Source organism: Oreochromis niloticus, linkage group LG22, assembly GCF_001858045.2.
Source record: "Oreochromis niloticus isolate F11D_XX linkage group LG22, O_niloticus_UMD_NMBU, whole genome shotgun sequence".
Taxonomy (NCBI): domain Eukaryota; kingdom Metazoa; phylum Chordata; class Actinopteri; order Cichliformes; family Cichlidae; genus Oreochromis; species Oreochromis niloticus.
Window position 1 is genome coordinate 17,452,523 of NC_031985.2, and position 25,605 is coordinate 17,478,127.

At 41.2% G+C, this 25,605-nt stretch overlaps 1 protein-coding gene across 1 annotated transcript; it reads left to right on the forward strand.

The window, feature by feature from the left end:
- The first annotated feature begins 746 nt into the window (after positions 1-746).
- On the forward strand, positions 747-24,528 carry cgnb (cingulin b). Its single transcript, XM_025902632.1, is given in 22 exon segments — positions 747-995; positions 5,373-6,533; positions 6,629-6,717; positions 6,895-6,964; positions 13,238-13,335; positions 13,439-13,571; positions 13,657-13,869; positions 16,040-16,188; positions 16,523-16,552; positions 17,072-17,192; positions 17,460-17,672; positions 17,893-17,991; positions 18,619-18,876; positions 18,963-19,133; positions 20,558-20,719; positions 20,939-21,028; positions 21,146-21,229; positions 21,312-21,430; positions 21,595-21,703; positions 22,532-22,695; positions 22,845-22,941; positions 22,944-24,528. Coding segments are annotated over 22 exon segments (3,906 nt in total). The 5' UTR covers positions 747-761; the 3' UTR covers positions 22,986-24,528.
- Positions 24,529-25,605: the final 1,077 nt, after the last annotated feature.

The following is a 25,605-nucleotide window of genomic DNA, read 5'->3' on the forward strand; positions in this document are numbered from 1 at the left end:
TGTTGATGTCTCTACTCCTCAGCATTATGCTAACACATCTGAACAGTGTTTATGTATTACACTTGCTGTTGATCAGTTAAGCACATTTGATTAGCGGCACCTGGCTGCTACTTGCCACTTCATGAAAGCAGCATACTTTTTACAGACCTGTACCTGCAGGAGTTAAGATGCAATAACATTTATTATAATATTAATGCACATTATGAAGGAGCTTTTATAGTATAAAATAAAATAGAACCAAAATTATTAACTGAAGCATTTGCTTCATACAGCTGCCCTTGTTGTTAAACCAGTTTTTCTAACCAGGAACAATAAAATATATAGAAGCTACATTTCTTAATCATATCTCAGTTTTGTATTTTCCCACTTTGTTTTAGACCATTTGTGTAGCTTTTACATAGTCGTATAAACTGAACCATGTTAATTAATTATCACAACTATCCTGCATTTTACTGTTCCATATTGGCAGATACACATTTATTTTGAACCTATTTAACATCCTGCAATCAGACCGTGTCACTCCAGATAACCCCTGGATACATTTTGCAAGTAGAGTTTAAGGATCTTTAACAAAACCGTCATTAAAGAATGGAGTTGCATTGTGTAAAAACTTTGATAGTGAGCTGTATTGCATATGATATATTAACATATATAAATACCACCAACTCAAACGCTATTTTCAGCATAATTACGAGATTATTTACCGTAAGACCTATTCATGGATGAAATGGGTCACACTCGATGTAGTGTATTAACCCCTGATGTGTAGGGATGTGACTGAGCCCAGGCAGCAGGCTCCTCCCCCTCGGTCTTCCTCCCAACCAATGAAGGCGGCACTGAGGCGGGACGCTCACTATCGGATGTGCTGGCAACAGGTTGTACTGGTAGCAGGGGAGAGTTACCCCTATGTTATCGGTTCACTGAGTAGCACCTTCTCATCCCACCAACACTGTTCAGCGCTGCTGCTGCTTGAAGGACTGTCAAATGCAAGATCCGTAAGTGAGGAGGATCATTCAGCATAAGGATCATTTTTACAGGTGCAGTAAAATAACCATCTATGTGTTTGTCGTTGATTTTTTTTTTTTTTTTTAATTAAACTAAATGTGAGTGAGCTCTGTTTTGCTGATGAGGCATTTTACAACATTTGAGTTTGCGCAGATGGACACCTGTGGCTTTGTGATTGGATTTGGCAGCCGCCCTCTCGTGTTCGGCTTTTCCTGTTCTTGATAATGAGCTAAACAAAACAAAAAAAAGCCTTTTATTGTAGGCTGTCAAGCGTTTTTGTTTGTTGGGTTTCTTTTAGTTTTTTTGATGCTCGGTGTGCGCTCACAGCGCTGATGCGCGGGCTATAATCGGATCCTCCGGCGCTGCGTAAAGAGGATATGAGAGATTATTATGGCAGGTAAAAGCTACAAATAGGCTGCGACGACGTCTCGCTGGAAGGCAGGTGCGTCGGTTGTTTATCTTGTTGCTCCGCTCGTGGTCCCAGTGGCCCGTGGAAAAGAGAGAGAGAGGGAGGAGAAAAAGACTGTGGTTTCGACGCGCACCGATACTGACTGACCGGAAAGGTGGGTGTGACGCAATTAATCCACGAGTACACAGGTGCTCGGGTTCCATTTAATGGTTAAACTTGAAAATGATTTTTTGTCGTATGAGTCAAGGTTTGTGAATTAAGTGTACCGTGGAAATACAAAGCAGCCTATGTAGTGCTTGGAGTAGACGGACGTGGCGGAAAAGTAGGATAAGCCTCATGACAGCTCACTAAAGTTTACACGCTGTTTTAAAATCAAGTGTTTACTTGATTTTTGTCTTAAAATAAATTGCCCCAGAAATAGTCCTGACCTCAAATTTATGCTCCAAGCTCATTTTGAGGTGTTTGCGTAAACATGCGCCTTTAATGAGGGAATATTATTACCATGTTGTTGCTATTTTAGACCACAGAACTGCCCCTTTCTTCTCCCAACACACAGCCCCAAAAACTAGTTCTTCTGCTGTAGATAGTTTGATGTTTTTTGGCATCAAATGAATATTTTTCTCTTAGTGTAATCATGGTATTGTGTGCGATTTTTACATAGGCTAGCTGTATAATGTAAATTATTTATTACAAGTAAGTTATGACCCACACAAAGCCATCCATGTGTGAATCGAGAAATACTGAGAAAATATTGCAAAACCATGAGAATGATATCATAATGTGTGTTGGTGTGGTGGGGCTGGAGTGTTTTTAGGATTTGAATGTCTCAGGGATGTCAGTTTACATCATAGCCCAGACTGGAGAAACTCTTCTTTTAACTAAACATTTAACTAAACAGCAAATTCTATTTCAACAGTACCTCTCTGTTTCCTCCATGATAAATGTGTAAAACAGCAGAAAAAGTTCTGGTAGCTCATTGCGCAGACTCTTATTTATAATAAGAGTATTTATAATAAATAAATTTTTTTGTCTATAGTAGAAAGTTTCTATAGTAGATATTGGAAAACAGGAAGTGTCATTTAATTGTTTATCTATTGTGCAACTATTTGGTGTAGTATGAATGGCAAAAAGGGAGGCCTTTATCATAGAAAAAGCTGTAAAATTAATGAAACTACAGTTAAAAGTTCAAAATCTATCCCTTTCTTCACATTCTCCAAAGCCCTCCACTGGGCTGGATTGGAGTCTTTGCCGGGCCAATTCTGGATTCCGAGCCTTATGTTTGACACCCCTGGTCTATAATATTATTTGACTGTAGGTGTACTTGGATATGTGTTTGTATCTTATACTTGGCCTATTGTTATGTGTACCTGGGACTGCAGATGGTGGTTGAATCTGATACAAGATGTCTTTTGTCTGATGAGTTGCAAGAATAAAGAAAGAAGCTGGAATTTTAATATGCAGAGGTAACAGATTTCAGCTACGTCACCAAACTGTAGTATCAATACTCGTCTCCTTAACATACTTGTGAACAAAAGAAACTGTGGGATAAAATGAAGCTGATTGGGGTGCAGGAACAGCACCGGAGGAAAATTAGAAGAGCCGACGGAGTGAGGAGAAAGGGACCAGAGATGGCTGATTGGCCAGTTTGGTGACATTCCTGTGTCTGTTGACACAGCCAATCCTTGTGCATGAGAGAAACAGAGAGAGTATGAGAGGAGGTGAACCAGTTGTCGCCAAACAGTTCTCAGCTACTGGCTGGTTAACAACAGCTGTACAACAACTGAGCCTTTGTGTGAAGCCGAAATAGCCAAGAGAACATACACCTGAGAGATTTCAGTGTAAGGGCTGAGCGCCTGGGCAATAATACAATAGCCGTCTTCCCTTTAAAAAAAAAAAAGCAAGCACAGATTTTGCTCAGGGATAGGCCATTGTTTTGACACACAACATGGTCTGAAAAACTGGTTGCTTGATGTTTGATTTATCTCGTCCCATATTTCCCACTTTGTGTGACAGTTTTTCCGCATTTGTAGGCTTTATTGTTGATGCTGACCATGTCCTCAATTTCTTTTAATCTGTTCTTATTATACAAATGCAAACCACGCGCAATGCTGAAAGGGAACGTCCGGAATCCTGAGAATGTTTTTAAGGGAAGACAGAGTCTGACTTTGATCTGCTAATCTAACCTCACTGGCGGTCGAGGTCCTGCGTGTTACACTGTAACCAGCAGTCAAGGACGGTTACATTTTAATTAAAACGAGAGGACAAATGGGATGATGGTGAGCTAAAATTAACATTAGGAGCACCTGAATACAAAATCAGTGTATGCAGGAGAAGGCAGAGAAGGGTTTTAATATGATCACATGAAATTTCATCTTTTTCACTTGCAATGATAGTGAGAGGAGCGATGCTTATTCACCCGACTACAACCAGATGGGGAATGCACAGCAGGTGGATGTGTGTATGCACAACCTTGCATATTAAAGTAAACAGTCTATGCCTGAGTGGCTCTGCTCTGAAGTTTGGTGGCAGGAGAGGGGGAGCCCATTCCTCGCATAGCCCCTTGTGTTTTATGCTCCGCAGAGCCTGGACAAAGGGAGGAGTATTCACCTTCTCATGGCGTTCATCACCGAGCTCATTTGAGCTCATCAGACTATAAAAGGTGGACTTGGTTCAGCTGTACTCCTAACATTATGGCTGACTGAGTCACTTAAATTTAGTCTTTAAACCCAAAGTCGAGCTGAAATTCCAACCATCCTGAGCGCTTCGATGGTTTTCTTTGTCATGTTTGTAATATACACATTATCTTTGGTTTGATTAAAAAATGTCAATCAGATGACAGTGAAAATAATGCTAGAGCTTCTGCAGTCATTTAGTATTGCACTTCTATAAATTAAAGGTTGTAGCCCTGCAGCAGGTGGTGGTGTACCCCCTTCTCGTGCTGTGACAGCTGGCATAGGCTCCAGCCCAACCACAACTCTGAGTTAGAGAAGTGGAAGAAGGATGAATAGACTCATGTAAAGCTGAAAAACAGCTTTTATTAAAGCATGCACTTTCTCATATTTTAACAAATACCATCCTTTTGTTTGACCCTCACTGATATTCCTCTCAAACACGAAGAGGGTGGCAGCATTTTTAACCTCCGAACCAGGATTAATTTCTCCTTCTAGAAAGTTTCTTCAGATGTGCAGAACCGTTACAATAACTCTGATCACAGACATAGGTTCATGGAGACTTAGTGGTTAAAACTGGTGGATTAGCTCTTTAACTTGATATTAAAACTTGTGTTTTAAATAAATTGTAGCGCTAACTGTCAGAGTCTGGGGCTGAGTAGGTCCTTGTTCCACCTTTTTTTCTAAGTTTTAAATTAAAATAAGTCATTAAGATGTTGCATTGCACTCATAATCTGAATTATAATCAACTGAATGACCCCCTTTTTGTATCTTGTATTTGTTTTGTTAACATTTGTACAGAGTGTGACTGTATAAATAAGAGGCTATAAACCTCCAGGTGTCTCATGCAGAACGCCTCCTGCAGTATTTTTCCTTCTTACAATAGACACACCCTCTGGAATAAAGTAGGCCTCGACCTGTACAAAGAGGTGCTTAGTGCCCCAGTGGCATATTTGGCATGACATGAATACAATACAGTTCTTGCTGAGAAGGAATTCAACTTGTAGAGCAGCAAGAGAAAATGATAGTTTCATCAAGATATACGTGCAATGTGATATTTTTGCCCTGTCATAATGACTCCACGTGGGAAGAAGCAGGCAGTGTACACATCAACAAGAAAACAGGCAATGAGAATTTAATCTTCAGGATGTCTGTCGTGTGAGATTTTAAAAATGGTGTCAGCAGTTAGTCTTCCGTGTTCATGCAATAAATGTCCTTGTTACTTGTTCCACTGAATCACCTGATTTGCATTCCTGCTTTTTTTTTTTTTTTACCCCTTGTTTGCTCAGGCTGCTTGCACCAAAAACCAGGAAGTGAGCATGAGTAGCCTGTCTGCTGACAGGAAGACGCCCGTGGATCATGGCGTTCAGATCCGCTTCATCAAAGACCTCCATGACACAGGCGGCGGTTATCCTGATAAATCCAGGGGAAACAACAGTGCGGCGACTCCTTCCAACAAATATGGCGTGGCAGTGAGGGTTCAGGGAATCTCTGGGCAGCCTTACGTGGTCCTGAAGGATGGAGAGAAAGGCGACTCATACGGAGTTCAGTTAAAAACCCCCACCTCCAGCTCGGGGACACCGTCACCGTACAACAGCCTTCCAAAAATTAATAAAGTTCCGAAAGAATTCTTAAATCCCTACACACCTGTTGATAACTCATCACAGTCCCCTGTTTCCCCAGCAGAGGATGAGGATGGGGAAATTTTTGGGAGCCCTCTCAAAAGACCTCCAGGGGATGGTCAAGCAGGGACACAAGGGGAGGAGGAGAATGGGATGGGCAGAGAAAAACAGGTAGAGAAGCCAAAAGCTGAACCCCTACTCAAAGCGAGACCTAGTGAAGTAGAGAAAAACACAGACTGGACAAGTGAAGGAACATATAACGAAGCAGGACTTAAACCTGTCAAATTTAACCCTGTGGGACCCAGAGGGGTAAACCAAACTGGCTCTGGTTTCACCGGCTCTTTGGGGAGGTACAGTGATAAGAAACCAAATCCAAATTCTTTGTCACAGTCATTCCCCGAACCTCCAGCATCGACCGACGAGGAGCCTGTCCCTGTAATCGACACCAACTCCCTGGCTCCCATCAACAAGCTCATCAGTAAGTTCAACAGTGGAACACCGGGTAGCGCCCAACAGACCAGAGGGCGCTCTGGAGCGAGGCAGCGGCTCAGACTTGAAGAGCGCAGAAGGTCCAGGAGTCTTGACGCCCGAAAAGATGCTGAGCCGGAAGTTTCCCTCCCCTCTCCAACTCCAAATCCCTACGCTTCACCCCAGTTTACCTCCTCCAGCATTGAGCTCAAGATCCAGGCTACTCCAGCAAGTAGCAGCCTCGGAAAGAGCCCTCCATCTGTTGCCAAGGTGACAGCTTTCGAGGCTCCCAAGACAAATTTCAAGTTACCAGAGAAGTTTACTGCCAAGAGCACGCCTCCAACTATAGCAAAAAAGCCTGTAAGTAATAATGATGCAGAGCCTGAGCTCTTAGCAAGAATTGAGCTGTTTGTTTTGGGTTTATTTTCTTATCTTAACTGATTCTCTCTTTGAAGGAGACACTTCCTAGAAGTCAAAGTGCAGAGATCATGGGTGGGGGAGAGACTCCAATCAAGCAAACTAGCTTCAACATCCTGAAAAACAGGTAATTAAAACTACATGATAAATTTAAAAAATGCTCTACTTCTATTGTTTATGTGGCTGGTTTTAACAGATCGTTCATTTAACTGTGTCATTAAAAAAATAAGGTGTAGCTCTCTAAATTAGCGAAAGGCCACAGGTAAACTTTTTTCATTCTCTCTGTCTGATGTTTTCTTTGTAGCATCGGTGACAGTGAAGGATTCCTTAAACCAAAAGTCAGTCCCATTGCTGAAACAACCGGCAGCTTAAAGGTATGACACAGCCTGGGTTATCTAACCACAGAGAGTATAAACTATATGGACTATGGACATGGCCACAGGTGTATAAAATCATGCATCTATCCATGCAGTTTGCCTTTACAAACATTTGTGAAAAAATGGGTCATTCTAAACGCTCAGTGAATAATAGTGTGCTGCTGTTGTAGGATATCACCACTGCACCATTCCAACAAGTCAGTTTGTGAAATCTCTTCCCTCCTGGATATTCCACGACCAGCTGTGAGTGGCGTTAATAATTGAGGATCATTGTCATAGGCGATTTGTTTTGACCACTCTCTTGTGTTCATGCTAGCTAAAGTGATTCAGCTTCACGGCCTTTGTGGGATTTTAAAATTGTAAAAAGAAAAATAGATTTTGTTCATTTTGCAAAGTCCATCTGTTAGGTTTACAGTGGTGATGGGGAGGTCAGGCAGGAGTCTCTGTGGTCTGGGATATTCACAGTCAACACTGTGATCTGTAGAGAAAGTAGAAAGGAGGTGGAGGTATGCACTGGAGAGAAGAGCAATGAAAGTCAAGTCAGGCGAGATGTGTGTGTGAATCAGATGGAGATAGATGGAAAGGAGAAGATGCAAAAAGCAGAGGCAGTGAAGGTGGATGAGTTTCAACACCTTGGATCAACCATGCAAAGCAACGGACAGCGCAGAAGGGAGGTGATGAAGAGAGTGCAGGCAGGGTGGAGATGAGTGTCAGGGGTAACTTGTGATGGAAGGATAGCTTCAAGAAAGCAGATAAAGATGCTAAGATTTTCACTGTGAGTGATCCAAATATACAAGATTAGAAATGAGTGTGTCAGCGAGACAGATGGTTTGGACATGTGTTGAAGAGGGATGGTGAATATATTGGGGAAAAGATGCTGAAGATGGAGCTGCCAGGCAGGAGGAAAAGGGGACATGAAAGAGAAGATTCATGGATGTAGTGAAGACGAATATGCAGAGGTTTGGTGTGACAGAACAGGATGGTAGGGATAGCATAAGATGAAGGAAGATGATCCACTCCTAAAGGGGCAGCCAGAAGAAGAAGTAGGCCTTTCCTTTTATTCTAGTCATTTTTAGCAGTAATCATATAACATGAGCCAGAAAAGCAGTTGCATGCTGGAGACACATATGAACACATTGTTTACACTCAGTAAAATTTGACACATCTTCTTTCTACCATCCATAGTGTTTTCATATTCCTACATGAACACAATGAAGAGAAACTCAAGAAATCCAACATCGTCAGCAACACTTGAATGCTTGGATAATGTTTTTATGTTTACATCGAGGTGCAGCAGTATACTGTGGTTTTGTTTTGGGGATGTCTAACCTACATCTCAGAAAAAGGCAACTATCTTAATGCTAAAAGTATAAAAAGACATTAATCACATATATAATTAAAGATAATTTATTTAGCTTTTAGTGTAGATGCAGCATGTTGGTTTGACAAATTGTCATCTCTGGGACAGGAGCTGTTTCTCCCTTCATCTTGCAGTGAAGCTAGCAGATGGTTGGCAGCCTGAAGTTTCTGTTTCATTCATCTTGTCTCCTCGATCCTCTTTTGGCAGGCCAAAAAACTTGAAAAGTAAGGAGCAGGCTGACTATTCCTCTCCCCGTCTTGGTGCCATGTTTGCTGCTTTGCACTTCTTGTTACGCCTTATTGAAACAGATTGTTCCACTCTTATGAGAACACACACGCTTCCTCCTTTAAATTAGCATCTTTTTGAATAAATCTGCATACAGAAATGATTCCTTTGTGGCCTTACCTTCTCATATTACATGCCCTTGATTATGTATGATCCCTTGTTATGTACTTCTCATTGTGCTTGTGACCATGGCTGCCTGTGAATTATTTTGCCCGTCTTGTCTCTTGGCAACGATGCACCTGCAGAGGAAAGCTCAGTGTGGTGAGAGCTCAGTCATTGAGAGGCATCAATAATTGAGTTGGAGTGGAACCCTGCACCAGCTCGGGGTTGGCTCGCTGGATGGGACAGAGCCTCCTCTGAGGGGTCTCGTTGTAAAAAAATATCCTTTTATTGTGACGTTAACCACACTGTCCACTTCAGTATATTGCTGTGGCTTTAGTGGCTTATTCTTTTTAGCAGAAGTCATCTCGGGCTCTTCAGCAGCTACTGAAAAATCCACAAACGGCATCAAGCTTTAGGATGAAAGAGTCTCCTTTTTTTTTTCCTTCTTCTTTTTTTTTTTTTCAAGGCTGTTTATTCTCCAGCTCTGCCTCTAAAGCAAAGTGCTGCTTTTGTCTGTATCAAACCTCAACATAAGATCAGAGCAGGGATACATGATTGTGTTTCCAGAGGCAGATGTTTTTGATGCAACCAGTATCCAGATTAAAACTGACTAATAATTAGCCCTTCACATTTCCAAGAGATGTTTGTATTTTGAGCTGTATTGACTTTGTGTCACTTCACTGTCAGCACACTCATGTCTGTGGCTTTCTCAAAGTGCTTGCGGTGTGTTTTGAGTGTTTTACTGTGGTGTTACCAGTTAACGCTTGTTAAAGGGAAACTTATTGAGATCATACACTGACACCCTTTCGTCTGTGTTGGCTTACTCGAGTCTAACATTGCTAATGTATACTTGCTTGTTTGCATACAGTGTGAAAACTGTTGTCTGTTTGTTGACACACAAAGGTCACGTTCACATGTTGTGACCTGCTAAACCGATGACCGAAGATTAGATTTTATTTAAATTTCTAGAGAATTTTACTTCATACTGACAGACCACGTTCAATTAAAAAGGTGAAACTACTTGTCTTCGAGGTAAATAAGTTAACAAAGCCCCTGCTACAGATTGCAATGGTAAACCACAATCAGGATGTGCTTTTTGGTCTGATCACTCAAGCCGCTAGCTTTGTCCACATGTCTTTTGTAGTGTAAACATTCATGTGCCCTGATGCTTTGCCATCACGGACGTAACAGGAAGATACACTCAGCAGCCACTTCATTATTTACACCTGTTCAGCCAGTCACATGTCAGCAACTCTGTGCATTTAGGCATGCAGACGAGGTTGTTGTTTGGCATATATCAGAAACTGCTGATCTGCTGGGATTTTTCCACACATGTCTGGGGTTTACAGAGAAAAAAAGAAAATATCCAGTGAGCTGCAGTTCCCTGGGTGAAAATATCTAGTTGATCCCACAGGCCACAGAATGGACAGGCTGTTTCAAGCAGATAGCAGTGCAACAGTTACTCAAATAACCTCTTGTTGCAAAAGATGCACAAAAGATCATCTCTGAATACACCAAACATGAAGATGTGCTACTGCAGCAGAATACCACAACAGGTGCCACTCCTGTTAGACAGGAGCAGAAAACTGAGGCTACAGTTCACCAAAACTGGACAACAATAGACAAAAGAATGTTGCCTGGTCTGATTTCTGCTGGTAAGGTCAGAATTTGGCATAAGCCAGCTCGTGCTGAGTGTGTAACGGTGTGGAGAAAATTTTCTTGGCACACTCTGAGCCCCTTAGTGCCTGCTGAGCATAATTTAAACACCACAGTGTAATGAGTATTGTTGTTGACCATGTCCATGCCTTTATGACCACACTGTGCCATCTTTTGATGGTTGCTCCAGCATGTCACAAAATTCAAATAATCTCAAACTGGTTTTTTAAATATCACAGTGAGTGCACTGTACTCAAATGGCCTCCACAGTCACCAGATCTCAATCGAATACAGCGCCTTTGTGATGTGATGGAACGGGAGACTCATATCATGGAAGTGAAGCAAGCAAATCTGCAGCAACTGTGTGATGTTATCACGTCAATATGGACCAAAGTCTCTGAGGAATGTTTCCGGCACCTTGTTAAATCAGCGCCATGAAGAATTAAGGCAGCAAAAATAAAAACATACAGTGAGTGCACTGTACTCAATGCAGGATGTGTTTATCCATTTTCTCATCCGCCCTTTTTTGAATCACAAATTTATTTTTCCTGCGAATGTCAACAGCTCGAATAGCCCGTACCTCCCAAACTTGTTCTTAAAACATTTTGTTTCCTTTGCTGGTTCTTGTTAAACAAATCTGACATTTCAATAGCAACACAAGTGGCAACCTGGACGCCTTTGTGATACATGGCAAAGTCCTTGTAGAAGCAAGACTTGATGTAAAAGTTTGCTGTTGGAGAACAGATTTCAGTTCGGGATACTTTTAGTGCTGCCTCTCTCTCTCTCTCTCTCTCTCTAAACTGAAACTGATGTTGAAATTACGAATGAATCATTTCCACCCACAACATTAAAATAAATACAGATCATTGCATAAGAAAAAGCTGTGTAAGTACCAGCTGTAATTCTTAAAGGTTTAAAATCTGAAAAGAGAAAAATCTTTTTCTTCAACGGTGATACTTCCTGTGTTTTAGAGTCCAGAAGAATGATCTGGTCATTTAGGCAAGAAATGTATCAAGTGTGAGAAGAAAGTCTTTCTTTCTTTTACTGTTATGTAACCAAATATGAACCGTTTGCTCTTTCGACCCCTGTACAATCACAGGACTACAACCTGTCAGAGGCTGAATCCCAGCTGTGAATACTGATGTGCAGTTGCTTTTGAATGTTTTCAGGGACGTGAGCATTAGGACAAAATCTGGCTTTCAATAATTTCTTTGAAGAAAAAACTGTATTTTTTGCAAATTTGTCACATTTACATGTCACATTCTAATATTATTCAAAGATAAACCAGGTAAAAACAAAATATGTTTATATAAATGTTGATTTTATTTATCAAAGGAGAAAAGTTCTCCAAGCCTACCTGGCCCTGTGTGATGTAATTGTAACTGTAATAATTTTGGCCCACTATTCTTGCTTTAATTCGGCCACACTGGAGGGTTTTCGAGCGTGAACATCCAGCAGTTCTTTAGATGTTGTTGTGTGTTCTTGTGTGGCCTCCTGTTTAAGTCATCAATACACTTTTGTAATAATTTTAATAGGCCAGCCGCTCCTGTGAAGGTTCAACGCTGTTCTTTTTCTCACTTTTCTCCATTTGTAGATAACAGCTCTCACCGTGGTTCACTGGAGTCACAAAGCTTTAAAAGTGGCTTTGTGAGCCTTTCCAAACTGATAGATGTCACTGACTTTGTTACTCATCTGTTTCTTTAAATCGTGGATTTGTTGCTTTTTTCGGATCTTGTAAACTACTTGATTTTGTCAGGCAGGTTCTATTTAATTGATTCCTTGATTCAACGGGTCTGACAGTAATCAGACCTGGATGTGACATGTGAAACTGAACTCAGCTTTCCAAAAAAATTGATTAATTCATGATTTAACAAGTGGGGTAATTGTTTTTTTTAAACGGGGGCATCATTCAAAATCTCCATTTTGCTTTTACTCAGGTTATCTTTACGTAAATATTAAGATTTATCTACCACATCTTTAGGAACAAAAACAAGAAATTGGTAGATAAGTTTTATTCTACTTAGTGTTCTGAACTAAATGCAGGGTTAACATTATACATACCTCCAACACTGCTAAACCTTTGAACTGTAGACCCAGCAAGAAAGGCTCTTTTTTTTAAATTGTTAATACACATCATTATACAGCTGATGCAATTCATACAGAGTGCTCAGAAGAGCTTACACTTATTCCCTTATTATTTTATCCTCTTTTAATTATCTTTTTGTGAGGATAGAGAGCAATGTCCCAGAACGGGATTATCTACAGTCTGTCCTGCGGGGGACGAGAAGAAAGTGAAAACAAAATATATCTTCATAATCAATCAATGATAAGTAACAGAAATGTGAAAGAGTCCCCCGAGGAGCAGAACCGTCCGTGATCCTCGCTTTGTCTCTTTCTTCTCCGTGTGTGCGTCCATGTAATGAGTGTGTAGGAGGATAAGAGGAGTTTCATGGGCAGGCAGGCTGCGCTTATTCCCCCTTTTTCACTGAGAAGGAGGCCTTTCCGAACGGCAGAGCGGTGTGGGCGAAGAGCGAGCTTTTTGCTGCTTCTCCGGCTCTTTTTCCCCCTGCAGCCTGTCAGAACGAGCGGCTTCTGTGGGGAGAGCGTCTGTTTTGACGATATCTGAGCACACTGGCAGGGCTTGTTCTCCCAAAGATTTTTTGACTGTCAGAAACTAGGGCAAAGAATCCAAGCCAGGGGTTTTTCTTTCAAAGGTTAAGATAATACAGAGTGCATAATGCATTGCAAGGCCGAGAGTGGCACTAGCTCCAGCCTTCCTCTTTGTGTTTGTCCCTTTGCTGTTTTCTCCTCGTCTTACCTTTAGTATCTTCTTCTCTTTGTGTGTGTGTGTGTTTCATTTTCTGCAGAAGGGAGGATCTGATGGAAGCCTCAAAACAGGGAATCTTGAGGAACTTCAGGAGCAAATCAAACGCCTCAAAAAAGAACTGCAGCAAGCCCAGGAAGAGTAAGTGTGTGTGGTTTTAACACAAAGCTCCAACTTTTTGCTTCTGTGCTGTTTTGGAGCATATTTTCACTGTTGCAGCACTGATTGCGTGTCTGTGTTTCAGACTGGCCGAGGAGCGTATCGCCAGAGAAATCGCAGAATCACGTCTGCACATGCTGGAAGATCAGCTAGCTGAGCTTCAGGAAGAACTGAGGAGGGTTTCCGAAAACTCATCTCATTCAGACTCGATGCAGACGGTCAGGACGCTGCAAAGTTACGCGTTCACAAACAAACTCACCATTGCACCCATCTGAATGTGCCTTTTTTTTTTCCTCTCTGCAGGATGTGGCCGCTCTGCAGGCCCAGCTGGCTGAGGCCACCGTGCTGCGCCAGCGTCTAGAAGATACGCTACACCAGCGAGAGCGGGAGTTGACAGCCCTGAAGGGGGCACTAAAGGAGGAGGTGGAGTGCCACGACAAAGAGATGGAGAGTCTGAGGGAGCAGTACAGCCAGGATATGGAGGACCTGAGAAAAACCATGGAGCAGTTCACACAGGTGGATGCCTCTGTTGTTTATACGCAGATACGAGGTCACAAAATGTAGAAGTTGGAGCTCTGATTTTTCCAAACTCATCTCCTGAAGTGCACGACCACTCCCCACAAAAAAATAAGCATTACACCATTTTCTTTTCCAACAAATCTTAAAATGAAATTCCTTTAGAAGATTCCTCTACAGATGTCAGACTTGTCTTAGTTACGAAAACGATTAACACTGAAACTAGAGATGAAAGCAATTAAAACTCTGCGGCTGAGAGTCATCAGGGGCTGTCTTTAAAAAAAAAAATCATAAATTTGTCAGAAAATACTGGAGCTGTTTGATGTGAGGTCTGTGATCTCTGCATGACTATCAGCTTCCTTAGAAATACATCTAAATTAAGACTTTTCCATCACCAGCTGTATGATTTTGGCTGAATTTCTTGAGTGTAGTCTGACCTGACAAGCTCTGGAAGAGAGATTTTATTATGGTCAGTTAACATCACTAGAAACAAAGAGTTAATGACACACTAGTAAGTGCCAATTTAAGAACAATAGGTTAACTATTAACTGTTTAAGCATTCCTCTTTTATCACAAAGTCAACCTTCTTCACTAAGATAGATGCTTCAGGCAATAAACTGTGACTGTGAGGGAAACAAAAAAAACATGTGCACTCGCTTTATGAATGAGCAAAATCAGTACCGGCATTTCCGTCTGTACTTTTATAGTGAAAAATATGAAACAGTGTCCTTTTTTATTTCTATTTCATTTCTACTTTGATCTTCCTTGTGATGCTGCTTCAGTTTCACACCAAGAGACTACAGATTATAAGATAATTTGCCTCTTCCTCCCTTGAGCCCTCTGTGCCAGGTCCGGGCAATATCTGTTATGAAAATGGAGCGAGTGCCTTTTATGGGGGGAAAGGGGGATGTGCCCCACTCCTGGGGCTGCCTACAGTGGATCTAACATTTGTTGTCTTTGATTATCTGAAGGTTCAAGCTTGGCAGGCTGTCATTGAGAGTTTTTAGAGGACGATTATTAAAATCACTGTTACTCTTTTTTTAGTTATGTATGACTAAAAATAGCCAGTTTGCTAATAACAACTTGGAGATTTACTGTTTTACATAATTCTCCTGCTAGTTTTGGATCCATAGAGACGAGGGTTAGCATTTGGGTCTTGTTGACAAGGAAGGAAATAAACTCTCTGGTTACAGAAAACCTGCAATGCAGCAATCACAGTTAAAGTTTCTCTGTTTCTGATCACTGACTGGATTTTTTTTTTCTTGTGACATCACAGTCATACGCAATTTCTTGGTACAATTGTCTTGGGAGAACAATCGGGTTATGCCTGTCAGGCAGTTTGTGTCCTGCATGAATTATTAAGGTGATGTTAACTTGTGCTTTGATGTTTCATCTGCCCCTCATTCACTCAGGCTTTATCTTGCCATTCGGTTTAATGCAGTCAGTGTTCAAACCAGGAGTCAGGGTATCACAAGGTCAGACAGAGCTTGGTGTGCAGAGTTAGAGAAAGAGAATTTTGCTGCTTGTGATTGCAGAGTAAAACTTTTCTAGCTGAATTTTTGGTAAAGTTTCTGTTTGCACCAGCCGACTGTTTTTGGGGTGCTTCGGGATGTGGTGAAGAGGAAATCTGAAGAATATATGTATATACAGAAATAGATCATTATGCAGATTTAGGGGAAAGTAGCAGCAGTGTCAGAATAAAAAAGTGTAACACACAGCCGGAGAGCAGGAAGTAAGCAGACAAGCTGGCAGTTGCTTTTGATGAGGTGATTGATTTGGCGAGGGGAGGATTAAAGCGGTTGAATCGCTGTTTACACCGACCACACAGTACCGATCATACAGCACCCTGTCATGTTTACCTGATATAGTACAGTGATATTTCTTATGTAGTATTCTTCAGACGTGGGTTGCGTGTTGATGAAGGTGCGAGCTAAAAGATCTGTTGTTTTTTTGGGGGGGTTTTTTCTTGTTTTTTTTCTAATCCTGTGGGCTGAACATTTGTCAGAAAAAGAAAATAAATGACAAGAAAATGTGATAGATTTGGTGCGTTAGCTCCTTTTGAATCACTGTGCTTTAACATGTCACGATAATGAGGAGGACTAAAAGCATTTAAAACGCTCACTTTCGCATCTCTAAAATGAAACTCTGTGTGTGTTTCTGTGCGCCTCAGTCTCAGGAGCAGATCGTAGAGGAGAGGGAGAGGGTGAACGCCTCCGTGTTGACGCTAGAGCAGGAGCTGGAGAGCTGCAGAGATCAGGGAGAGCAGTGGAAGACGGAGCTGAAGGCCACCACGCAGGAGCTGCAAAAGACCAAAGAGGAGTTAGTATCACATGTCCTGCATCTTCTTTAACATAAATGCATATATGATCCATCACCTCAGTGAACAGCAACAAAGACATATTTGCAAACCTGTTAAAAAGCATGAATATGCATGCTGGTGGAACATGTTTCAGCTTTGTTCATGCATCAGAAACACTCTGTCACTGTCACATTTCATATTTCAAATGGGGAATTGGTTCAAATCATCTGCACTGCTCACTGAAAACTTTACAACATCCTGTGAAAAGAGCTCTCTATGCCTCAGTCTAATAATATTATATTTCTCCTGAGTTATTTTTAATGCCTGCCATGTTTCACTTGGCTTTTCATTCAGCAGGAACGAGGCGAACCCCAGCAGCCAAACGTGAGAGAGAAAATTAGTCTTGCTGTGTTTGGTTTGAGTAGTGTAGATTTAGCCTGGTTTCAATCAAAACTTGAGATCCGCTCCCTGAAATTCACCTGAAAGGATCCCATCAGAGTGGATTCTGTATCTGATGACGTCTGATTCGATCATTAGATCAGTGAACCCGTACTAACAGCAATCTGGCGTTAGCAAACCCAACTTTACTGTGGCTAAACAACTTTCTTAATCCCCCTGCTCATCCTTACTATCCTCATTATTTTTCTGTTTGCTGATGAAATTCTTCTTCCTTTAAATAAATAAGCAAATGATAAATTACAGTTTCATGTGCAATCTTAGAATCTGAGAGTTTTTTGGTTGTGGTGATTTCATAGTAACTTTTACTCCCTTGTGCTTTGTTTGTTGCTTGCGGTTGCTGTTTTTGTGCAGCGTTTTACCCGAGCTGTGTGCATATGTGTATTTCATTTATTTATTTTTTTAATGGCCTTGCTGTTTATAAAGTGTCTCTCTTTCTTTTCATAGCTTGCAAAAATCTCGTTTGGAAAAGGAAGATTTGGAGGGTGAGCTAAAGGAGCTTCAGGATTCATTGCTTGCCAAGAAGAAACAAACGCCTGCGTCTGATGATAACCGTTCTTTAGCAGAGGTAATTCAGCAAAGATTATGCTCAGTGTGTGGGTGAAATGCAGGAGCTCATCTCCTTTGTTTTACAGTATGTTTTACTCCCTCTTTTTTTTCCTTTAATGTGTCACAGCAGCAGTGTGGGTGTGGGCTTTTGCTCTTTTTCTTTACATTTTCCTGCAGACAGACACGCTTACACTCATGTGCCCCTTATTAATACATTATTATGCACCCTGGCGCATTCCTCTCACTCATTCACACACATTATCCATCTCTGATTGCCCGTCCCTAGGAGCTTCGGTGTTGCCATAACGACCTGAAGAGGGCTCGCACCGATCTGGACAAACAAAGGGGTCAGCTGGACGAGAAAATCGAGGCACTTCAAGCTCTGAAGAAGGCGAGCGGAGAGAAAGAGGCCGAGCTTCAGTCCGAGATCAGAAAGTTGAAGGAGCAATTTCAGAAAGACAAGACTGAGCTGGAAAAGGCACTCGAGAAGGCAAAGGAGGTGAAGCATCATCTGGATTGTAGAAACGAAGCAAGAGTCTTACAGCATAAAATTAAGGAATCTTGCACCATTTGATGTTTAAAAATAATGCAGATATGGAAGTTTCTCTTTAGATTTTAAAAAATAACAGAAAAAGTGTAGGCATAATGAGCATATTCGACATGGAGAATAAAGCTTCAGTTTCTGTCGTCTCTCTGCTTTGATCCCCTCCTGTCTACAGTCGTCAGCTGGTGCAGGAAGTACTGTGGTGGACCACGGCAACAACAACCTGGAGCTCCAAGAGACAAACAATCGCCTGAAGGAGAGGCTGGCCCGCATGGTACTGCTCAAAAAGCGGCTATAGTCCACAGCTGTACACACACGCAGAATTATGTAAACACATATACTGCACAAGAACAAAAGAGGTGTCCTCCCACACAGACACTATATTCAACCAAGTGATGTGAAAAGAATTACACAAAAAAAAAAACCCCAAACCCCTTTAAGCACATAAGGCTTAGAAATCCCTCTGGGATAAATTTGCTAAAGATGAACATTGTGGATTGTGCTGTTTGTTGACTGCAACAGCTGTGTATTCCAGCTGTTTAAAGAGCTGTGTGTGGAGCAGTCTTTCACAAATCTGTAAACAGAATCAGTGCACAGCAATTTATCAAATATGCAGACAAACTGGACTTTTTATGCAGTCATCATGTTAATGCTTCAAGTGCAGAACTTCGATTTTAACTCTGCTTTAAATATGAAAGCTTTTTATTATTTGCTATTCTCCTTGTTTTGTATGCCAATCAAATTTAATAACTCATTACAAGCCCAAATTATAAAATAAATACAAGGATTTATTCCTTTTTTTGGCCCAGTGCAAGTCTTGACTTGTAATACAGTTTTTTTTTAAGTAATAAAAAGACAATTTAGTCTATCTGCTGTGTTCATAGTTTGATATGCTTCCCAGACAAAGCTTCACTCCAGCATGCCCCGGAGCCCGGAGGACGAGGATGCCGTGGAAGCCTTGGAGGATGAGAACCGCTCCCTGAAGTCTCAGCTGGAGGAGGCCAAGAGAGGAGCCGGCCGACTGAGCAAGGAGAGGGACGAGCTGGTCCGACGGTTGGAGGACCGAGACATGGAGAGGGAGGCGCTGAGGAGGGGCAAAAGCGAACTGGAGGAGCAGAAGAGACAGCTGGATCGGGCAGTTGAAAAGCTTAACAAAGAGGTGTGAAAGAGTTATGCATGGACGAATGTCTACACAGATGGAGATGTCATTTTCTCAAGTCTTTCTTAATTCTGTCTCACTCTCAGGTGGAGCTGATGATGGGAGATTCTCGTCACTCGGTAACCAACCTGCAGATACAGTTTGATGAATACAGGGAACGCTCGAGGAAGGACCTGCTGGAGGCGCAGCGCAGCAGTAAGGACAGGCTGGCCGAGCTGCAGAGGGCTCAGACCAACCTGAAGGCCCAGCAAGAAGAGGTGAGGAAAGATGGCTATAGAAATGTAAAGGATGGCAGATTCAACTGCTGCTTAGCTGACACAGTAGAGGTGGGCGGATCAATCCAAATATTGATACCAATGCTGGTATTGCTATCAGATCGATACTTTGTTTCTATCCTCTAAGTTCAGTATGTAGCAAATTATCTAGTAAATTATTGTTTGGAAATGAAAAAATACACCTGAAACATTCACTATAAAAAATGTCTGAACCTTTTCCTGTTGACTGTTACTATTTGATTTGTAACCTACAGCACATTGAAACAACAGAAGTTGACCTAAAGTTCTTTACAGACACATTTACATTTCAAGTCTCCAAAAATTTCAGTTTCAAACCATATGAAAAGCTGAAAGGTCTCTTTTGTTGCGTTAACTAATTATTGTGTAAAGTAAAAATCATAGTGATTTAAACCAATGATTCATCTGATAAATGACGACACACTGCTCTCTCCTACATGAGCTGCCTTAATTGGTTAAAAGTATCGGCATCTGTGTCGCTATCGGTTTTGGCCATAAACTGTATAACCCTGTATTTATTTGGTATTGGATTAATAATAACAAAATTTACAGTATGACACAGAACTGTGATACATGTGTAAGCAAGTAACAGAGAGTGAGCTGGATTCCATCACCTCATTGGTGGATTTGAATCTTCCCTCCCTCCAATTGGTTGATATTTTTCACGTGTTTTCATCAAACAAATCTTATATACACATTTTAATCTATTTAAACCTATTTGCTTCTCAGCATCCCTGCCTGTCTGTCTGTCTGTCTGTTTCTGAGTGTGGACATTCAGTAATAGTAACACAGCCACACTTTTGAGTCAGTTATCTGCTTCTATGTGAGGTTATACTGCAGTTCAAATTAAAACCATCACAGTTTCAAGTCTTTCAGCTACCATTCACACTTTAAAGCTGCCTTAAAACCCTGCTTTAGTGGATTTTTTCATCAAACATTGACTGCTATTTGTCTTCAGTTTTCTTATCCAGCCTATTTATCTCCAACTTTATAGCAGCAAGCGAGTCCAGCAGTAGCAACAATCCCACTGTGGTTTCTCCAAGAACTGCATAGTCGAGTTTTAGTGTCTAATATTTTTTTGCTGAAGAGTCACAATTGCTTGTATGGAACATAAAATAGATCAAAAAATTTGGAGGAAAAAATGTGGTGAGATACTGAAGCTGTTGAAACTTTAAATAGAAATTTATGGAAATATCACATTCGCTGAAGGTACATTAAGTTTCTCACAGTGAAGAAGTGCCGATTCTAAAAAGAGCAGCCATGCCCATTAAACTTTGAGGTAAGCCTGGAGGGAGTTATAACGGCAAAAAAAACAGAGAGAGAGGGGAAAGAAAAAAATCCATGAAAATAGAGAATTTCATAAATAATACTTTGTATCTTTTATCCAGGTTTCTCGTCTGAAGAAGGAGCTGCTGACGTGCAGTGAGGAGAGAGACAGCGCTCAGCTGGAGAGAGACCTGCTCAACAACCGCCTCAAACACTTGGAGAGCGAGTTCGAAGCAGAAAAGAGCACGCACACTGACCGTGCCCGGGAGGTCAGAGGCCTGGAGGTGAGGCTTCAGGGTCAAAGGTTATAACCCCGGGGTTGTGGAGGGGATTAAGTGGTAGGTCAAAAAATGGAGATCAAGTGTTACAAGTGGTTTGGGAGTCATGCTAGGGATGTCGAGGTGTCAAGTGACTTTGAGAGAAATGTGAATATGCGTCACTACACATTTACTTACGTGTGTGTGTGTGTGTGTGTGTGTGTGTGTGTGTGTGTGTGTTCACAGGATAAAATTAAAACCCTGGAGATCGAGCTGGATGAGGAGAAGAGTAATGTGGAGCTTTTGAACGATCGCATTACCAGAAGCCGAGATCAGGTGCGACATACATTTGAATACACATGCAAATAAGCAGGAGACATTTCACTGTAATATATATTTAATAACTTAACCTGGTCACTTTATCTACATATGATTATGGGGTTTTTTTCTCAGGTTGACCAGCTTCGTTCAGAGCTCATGCAGGAGCGTTCAGCCAGACATGACCTGGAAATGGACAAGAGTGCACTGGAGAGACAGGTACGGACGTACAAGGATCTGTAAAATGGCTTCTTACAAAATATGTGGCTTGCTAGTTGTCACACTGTCACTCTGCTTGCAGATGAAGGAACTAAAGTCTCGAGTGGCAGACATGGAGGGACAGCCTCGACCCTCGGCTGGAATCACACTTCTAGAAACCAAAATTCAAGAGTTAGAGGAGAAACTACACAGTGAAGAAAGGTATGACTAAACAGGTCATTTTTGAGCACTATTAATGACATCCACTATGCAATCACTACAACACCTGGGAAGATGAATAGATGTTTTTAACTGCCAATGCATACAGAATAAAAATTTCAAAATGTCAAAGAATGACGTGGTTCATTCTGAATTTCCACATGCAGAGAGAAGGCCACTATCCAGGCTTCTCAGAGGCGGACAGAGAGAAAGCTGAAGGAGCTAAACGCCACATTAGACCAGGAGAGAAGCCAGCACGTTGAGCAGAGAGATCAGGTAAATATGGGGATTTGCATGCTCATTGGCTAGTGTTTGCTTTAAAAACTCAAACAGGATATAACCATTTAAAGAAACAGGTTCACATTTTGGGTTTCTTGCTAAAGGTTGCATAAGAAGATGAGATTTAACCACCTAAAATGGGTTTAACGGTGGTTAGTTTAGCAGAAGGAGCTGATACCAAACCACCTGTGACTTTTTTCCACCCTTCAGGTTTTGATTTTAATAAATAAACAGGAAATTGAACAGTATGTTAATCAGAGACCATATAAGATCTGTTGGTAGGGAATTTATGACCTTCTAGCTAGTTATTTTCCAACTTATGGTCTCTCTATTAAGCTTCCTTAAAAAGATGGTGGCCTAATAATTCCCTCCTGTATATTTAAGCGATCACCAAACCTTACAAACAAGTGCAATATTAAACTTTTTGAGTTTTCATGAGTGAAATTTACTTTATTAAGTTTCCAAACTCTGACTTCGTACTAATTTAGCAACTTAATAACTATGTTGTAAAAATTATCCATAGATAAAGTTTGAAGTATGCCTTCTATTTAACCGCTGATGCAGTTTAAACAGTATTTAATTGCTCACTAATCTCATCTGCACACCTCCCGGCCCAAACCCAACCTCACTCGGGTGCTAAAATGCTCCCTGACCTCCCATCTGTCATCCCTCCTATATGTTACCACAGCCTTCATAGCTGTTGTCACTCCCTTACGAACCCACACATCCAGTGATGCTGATGCCTTTAACCCCCAGCCCTACTCCTTCCTTGCATCACCTCCTCTGTCCCCCTTTAACCCCCGTCCTCTCCCTCTCCATCCCCAGTTGACGCTGCGCGTGAAGGCCTTGAAACGTCAAGTCGACGAGAGCGAGTTAGAGGTGGAGCGCTTGGAGGGAGTCCGCCGTAAAGTTCTCAGGGACTTGGAAGAGCAGCGGGAGCTGCAGGAAGCACTGCAGGCTAAAGTGACAACGCTGGAGAGTGAATTAAAGTAGGCCTTCTCCTTCGTCACTATGAAATAATGTGGATTTCTACATGACTCGTGTGCATAAATGCTCTTTGCACTAGGTGGCACTGTGTAGTAACTAGCTGAACAGTTAGTCAGTCTGAATGGATTTTCTGTTGCTTTCTTTCTCTCAGGCGGAAGTCGCAGCAGACACATCGCTCGACTCTGGCCTCCTCTGCTTTAAGCTCTGAGGACGAGGACGGTTTCTATGACAGCAAAATCTCCTCTGAATGAGAGTCCTGAACGAGAGTGACCCACAAACCTCCAACTGTTAAATGACAATGACTACTAGAATGACAAGACCGCAAAACTTTTTTACTCTTCACCATAAACAGATTTTCTTGTATGAGGTTCCACTTGTGCCAAAATTATGTTTCCCTTGTGTCTTTTCAACTTTGAGCTTTAAACCTGCCGTGTTGCTGCGCTTTCCAATACTGTGCAGAAAGATTATCTGAAAATTTCATGTAGCCAGCGCATTCTCAGAATGTCAACAAACCACTGAAGCTGTGTCTCAAACCAAATCCAGAACACAGCTTGTGTAACTGGGGTTTTGCCATCAGTGGGACATTTGTCGGCTGTCAAACGACAGGGAGATGACAGCAACGCAAAAGGACGACATAACAAACCAAAAGGGAGCACGACAAGTCAGAACAGCATCAAACAACAGCGGTCAAACAGCAAGATGTTTGAACTGAAACGGCGTGACGTGACCATAATTTTGGCACATAACGAGCCTCGTATGTGCACAGAAACGTATTCAAGTCCTCAGTTTTGTGAAGTCACTTGCGCCTCTCAGTTGGTTTTATTTTCAGTTCGGCGGTCCAGTCCAGAGGCGGGCTGCCGTGATCATTACACTGCATTTTTGAGCCTTCCGATGTGATTACGATCGCGCCAGTGCTGTCACGTTTTATCATTCTCGATCTTTCGTTTCTCTTTTACATTGAGAAGAATTTACAGCTGCTGCAGATTTCTGCTTACTGTACTTCAACTTGTGTTCTCAAGAAACTTCTTTACTGTGTTTCTACAATAATTACAGTTTATTACGGCGCTAGTATCTGACATTGTGGTACCGTTTATGTTCCCGTCGTACGGTAGATGTGTAGTTTCATATCACAAACCAAGAAACAAAAAGGCTTTGTTTGCTTCTGCATGTTAAGTTACTTCTTGTCAGTGTTTGAAGCTCTTAGTGTTTCTTTGTGTATCCAAAGTGATGTAATGTTTAGTTTTTTTGTTTTACTTTGAATGTGACTATTACAGGCAACTTAATCTGAGTCTTCATTTTTACACTGGATAGCCGTGCATACCTGAAGACAATCAAGTACACATACAGCACTTTGTAGCTTCAAAGACTAAACTTTTCCCCGTGATGCTTTTCTACTCCACCCATCGTATTTCTCATGCGGTTTCATGTGCATGTCTTCACTCAGATGCCTTAAAAACGAGACCCATATGTTTATTTTAATTGCCGCATGTGTTCTGTTTATAAGCTGCTGCTGTAACGATTTAAATAGTATTTTATATGCTTGCCTTTGCTTGCGTCTTCCTCTGTTCGTCCCCTGTTGAAAGAGAAGCAGATTTCCTACTTTTTTTTTGCACCTGGTTGTTCTAAACGTTGCTTTTAATCTCCTAAAAATATTTTATTGGTGTTGTTTATAACACGTTAAACATGTTACGTTTGTGACACATTTGTTTATACTGGGGTAATTCAGAAACAATGGTGTTAACGTTAAGATGAGTTTATTAAGCTGACATATGGCATAAAACTTTGTAAGGTTCCCAACATTTTGTGTACAATAAAATAAAGAATACTGAACCTTGCTGCTTTTATTTCATAATGTAAATCTTCTACACTCTACCTATGTTTCCATATTTTTACTGCAATGATTTCAAAAGCCTGTAAACTCTGTGGGTAAAATATTAAAAGAAAAGATACCAGAGGCATTTTAAACATTTATTACAGACATTAGAAAGATGCGGAAAATAAGTCGAAAAAACATGCTAGAAAGATTTGTATTGAAATTGTAATTTGGGACTATGTGTTTGAGAGTTAAAAGATATGGCATAACCTTTTTAAGTGGTAAAACAATAATTAGGTGCTCACAGACTTCCTGCTATCATTCCCCTTAGTCCTTTGGTTCTGCATAAGCTCTAAGGAAGTGAAAATACAGACCTGATCATATTTTTTTAAATAGTATCAGGTGGACATCTTCCAAAAATACTCTGTGTAGTATAAACTATTCTTTGTGATACCATCAGCAAGGAACAAGGAAATATGAAAATATGGCACTAAAAAAAAAACCTACCAGAAGGTATTTTGAGTGAACAGAATCAGACTGCTGAGGCCTGATGATACTCTAGGATTTACAAAAACAACAAAAAACGAGTGAAACACCAACATCATAAATGGAGATACAGCACATAAGGCAAATACAAGAAAGCTGCCTAATAGAGTTCAGGCTATGGTGAAGAATAAAGGTGGCCATACCAATGATTGACTTTCAAGCTCTTTGGAATTGTACAAACCCTCTAATTTCTTTACGTAGTCTTTGGGAATATTTCTCCAGACTTCTTGAAGGACATTCAAAGCTCGTCTTTGGATGTTGGCTGCCTAGACCAGTTATTGGCAATTATACTTGTAATTTGGCATAGCTCAGAATTTTCTTCATCAGCCACACTTCCACTGAGACCATTTCTGATGAGGCTTCAGCAAACGGTAGATGGATCAACTGAAGGCCCGGATGTATCTCTTAGATTCTGTGTCAGGTCTTTGCTTTTCCTATTTCAGGATATGACTGATGCTGTTCATCTGCTGTAGATATTTTTTAGGCCTCTTTTGTCCCCTGCTTGTCCAATTTCTTCATGCTTTTAAGGACACACTGCACACAATGCAGATAT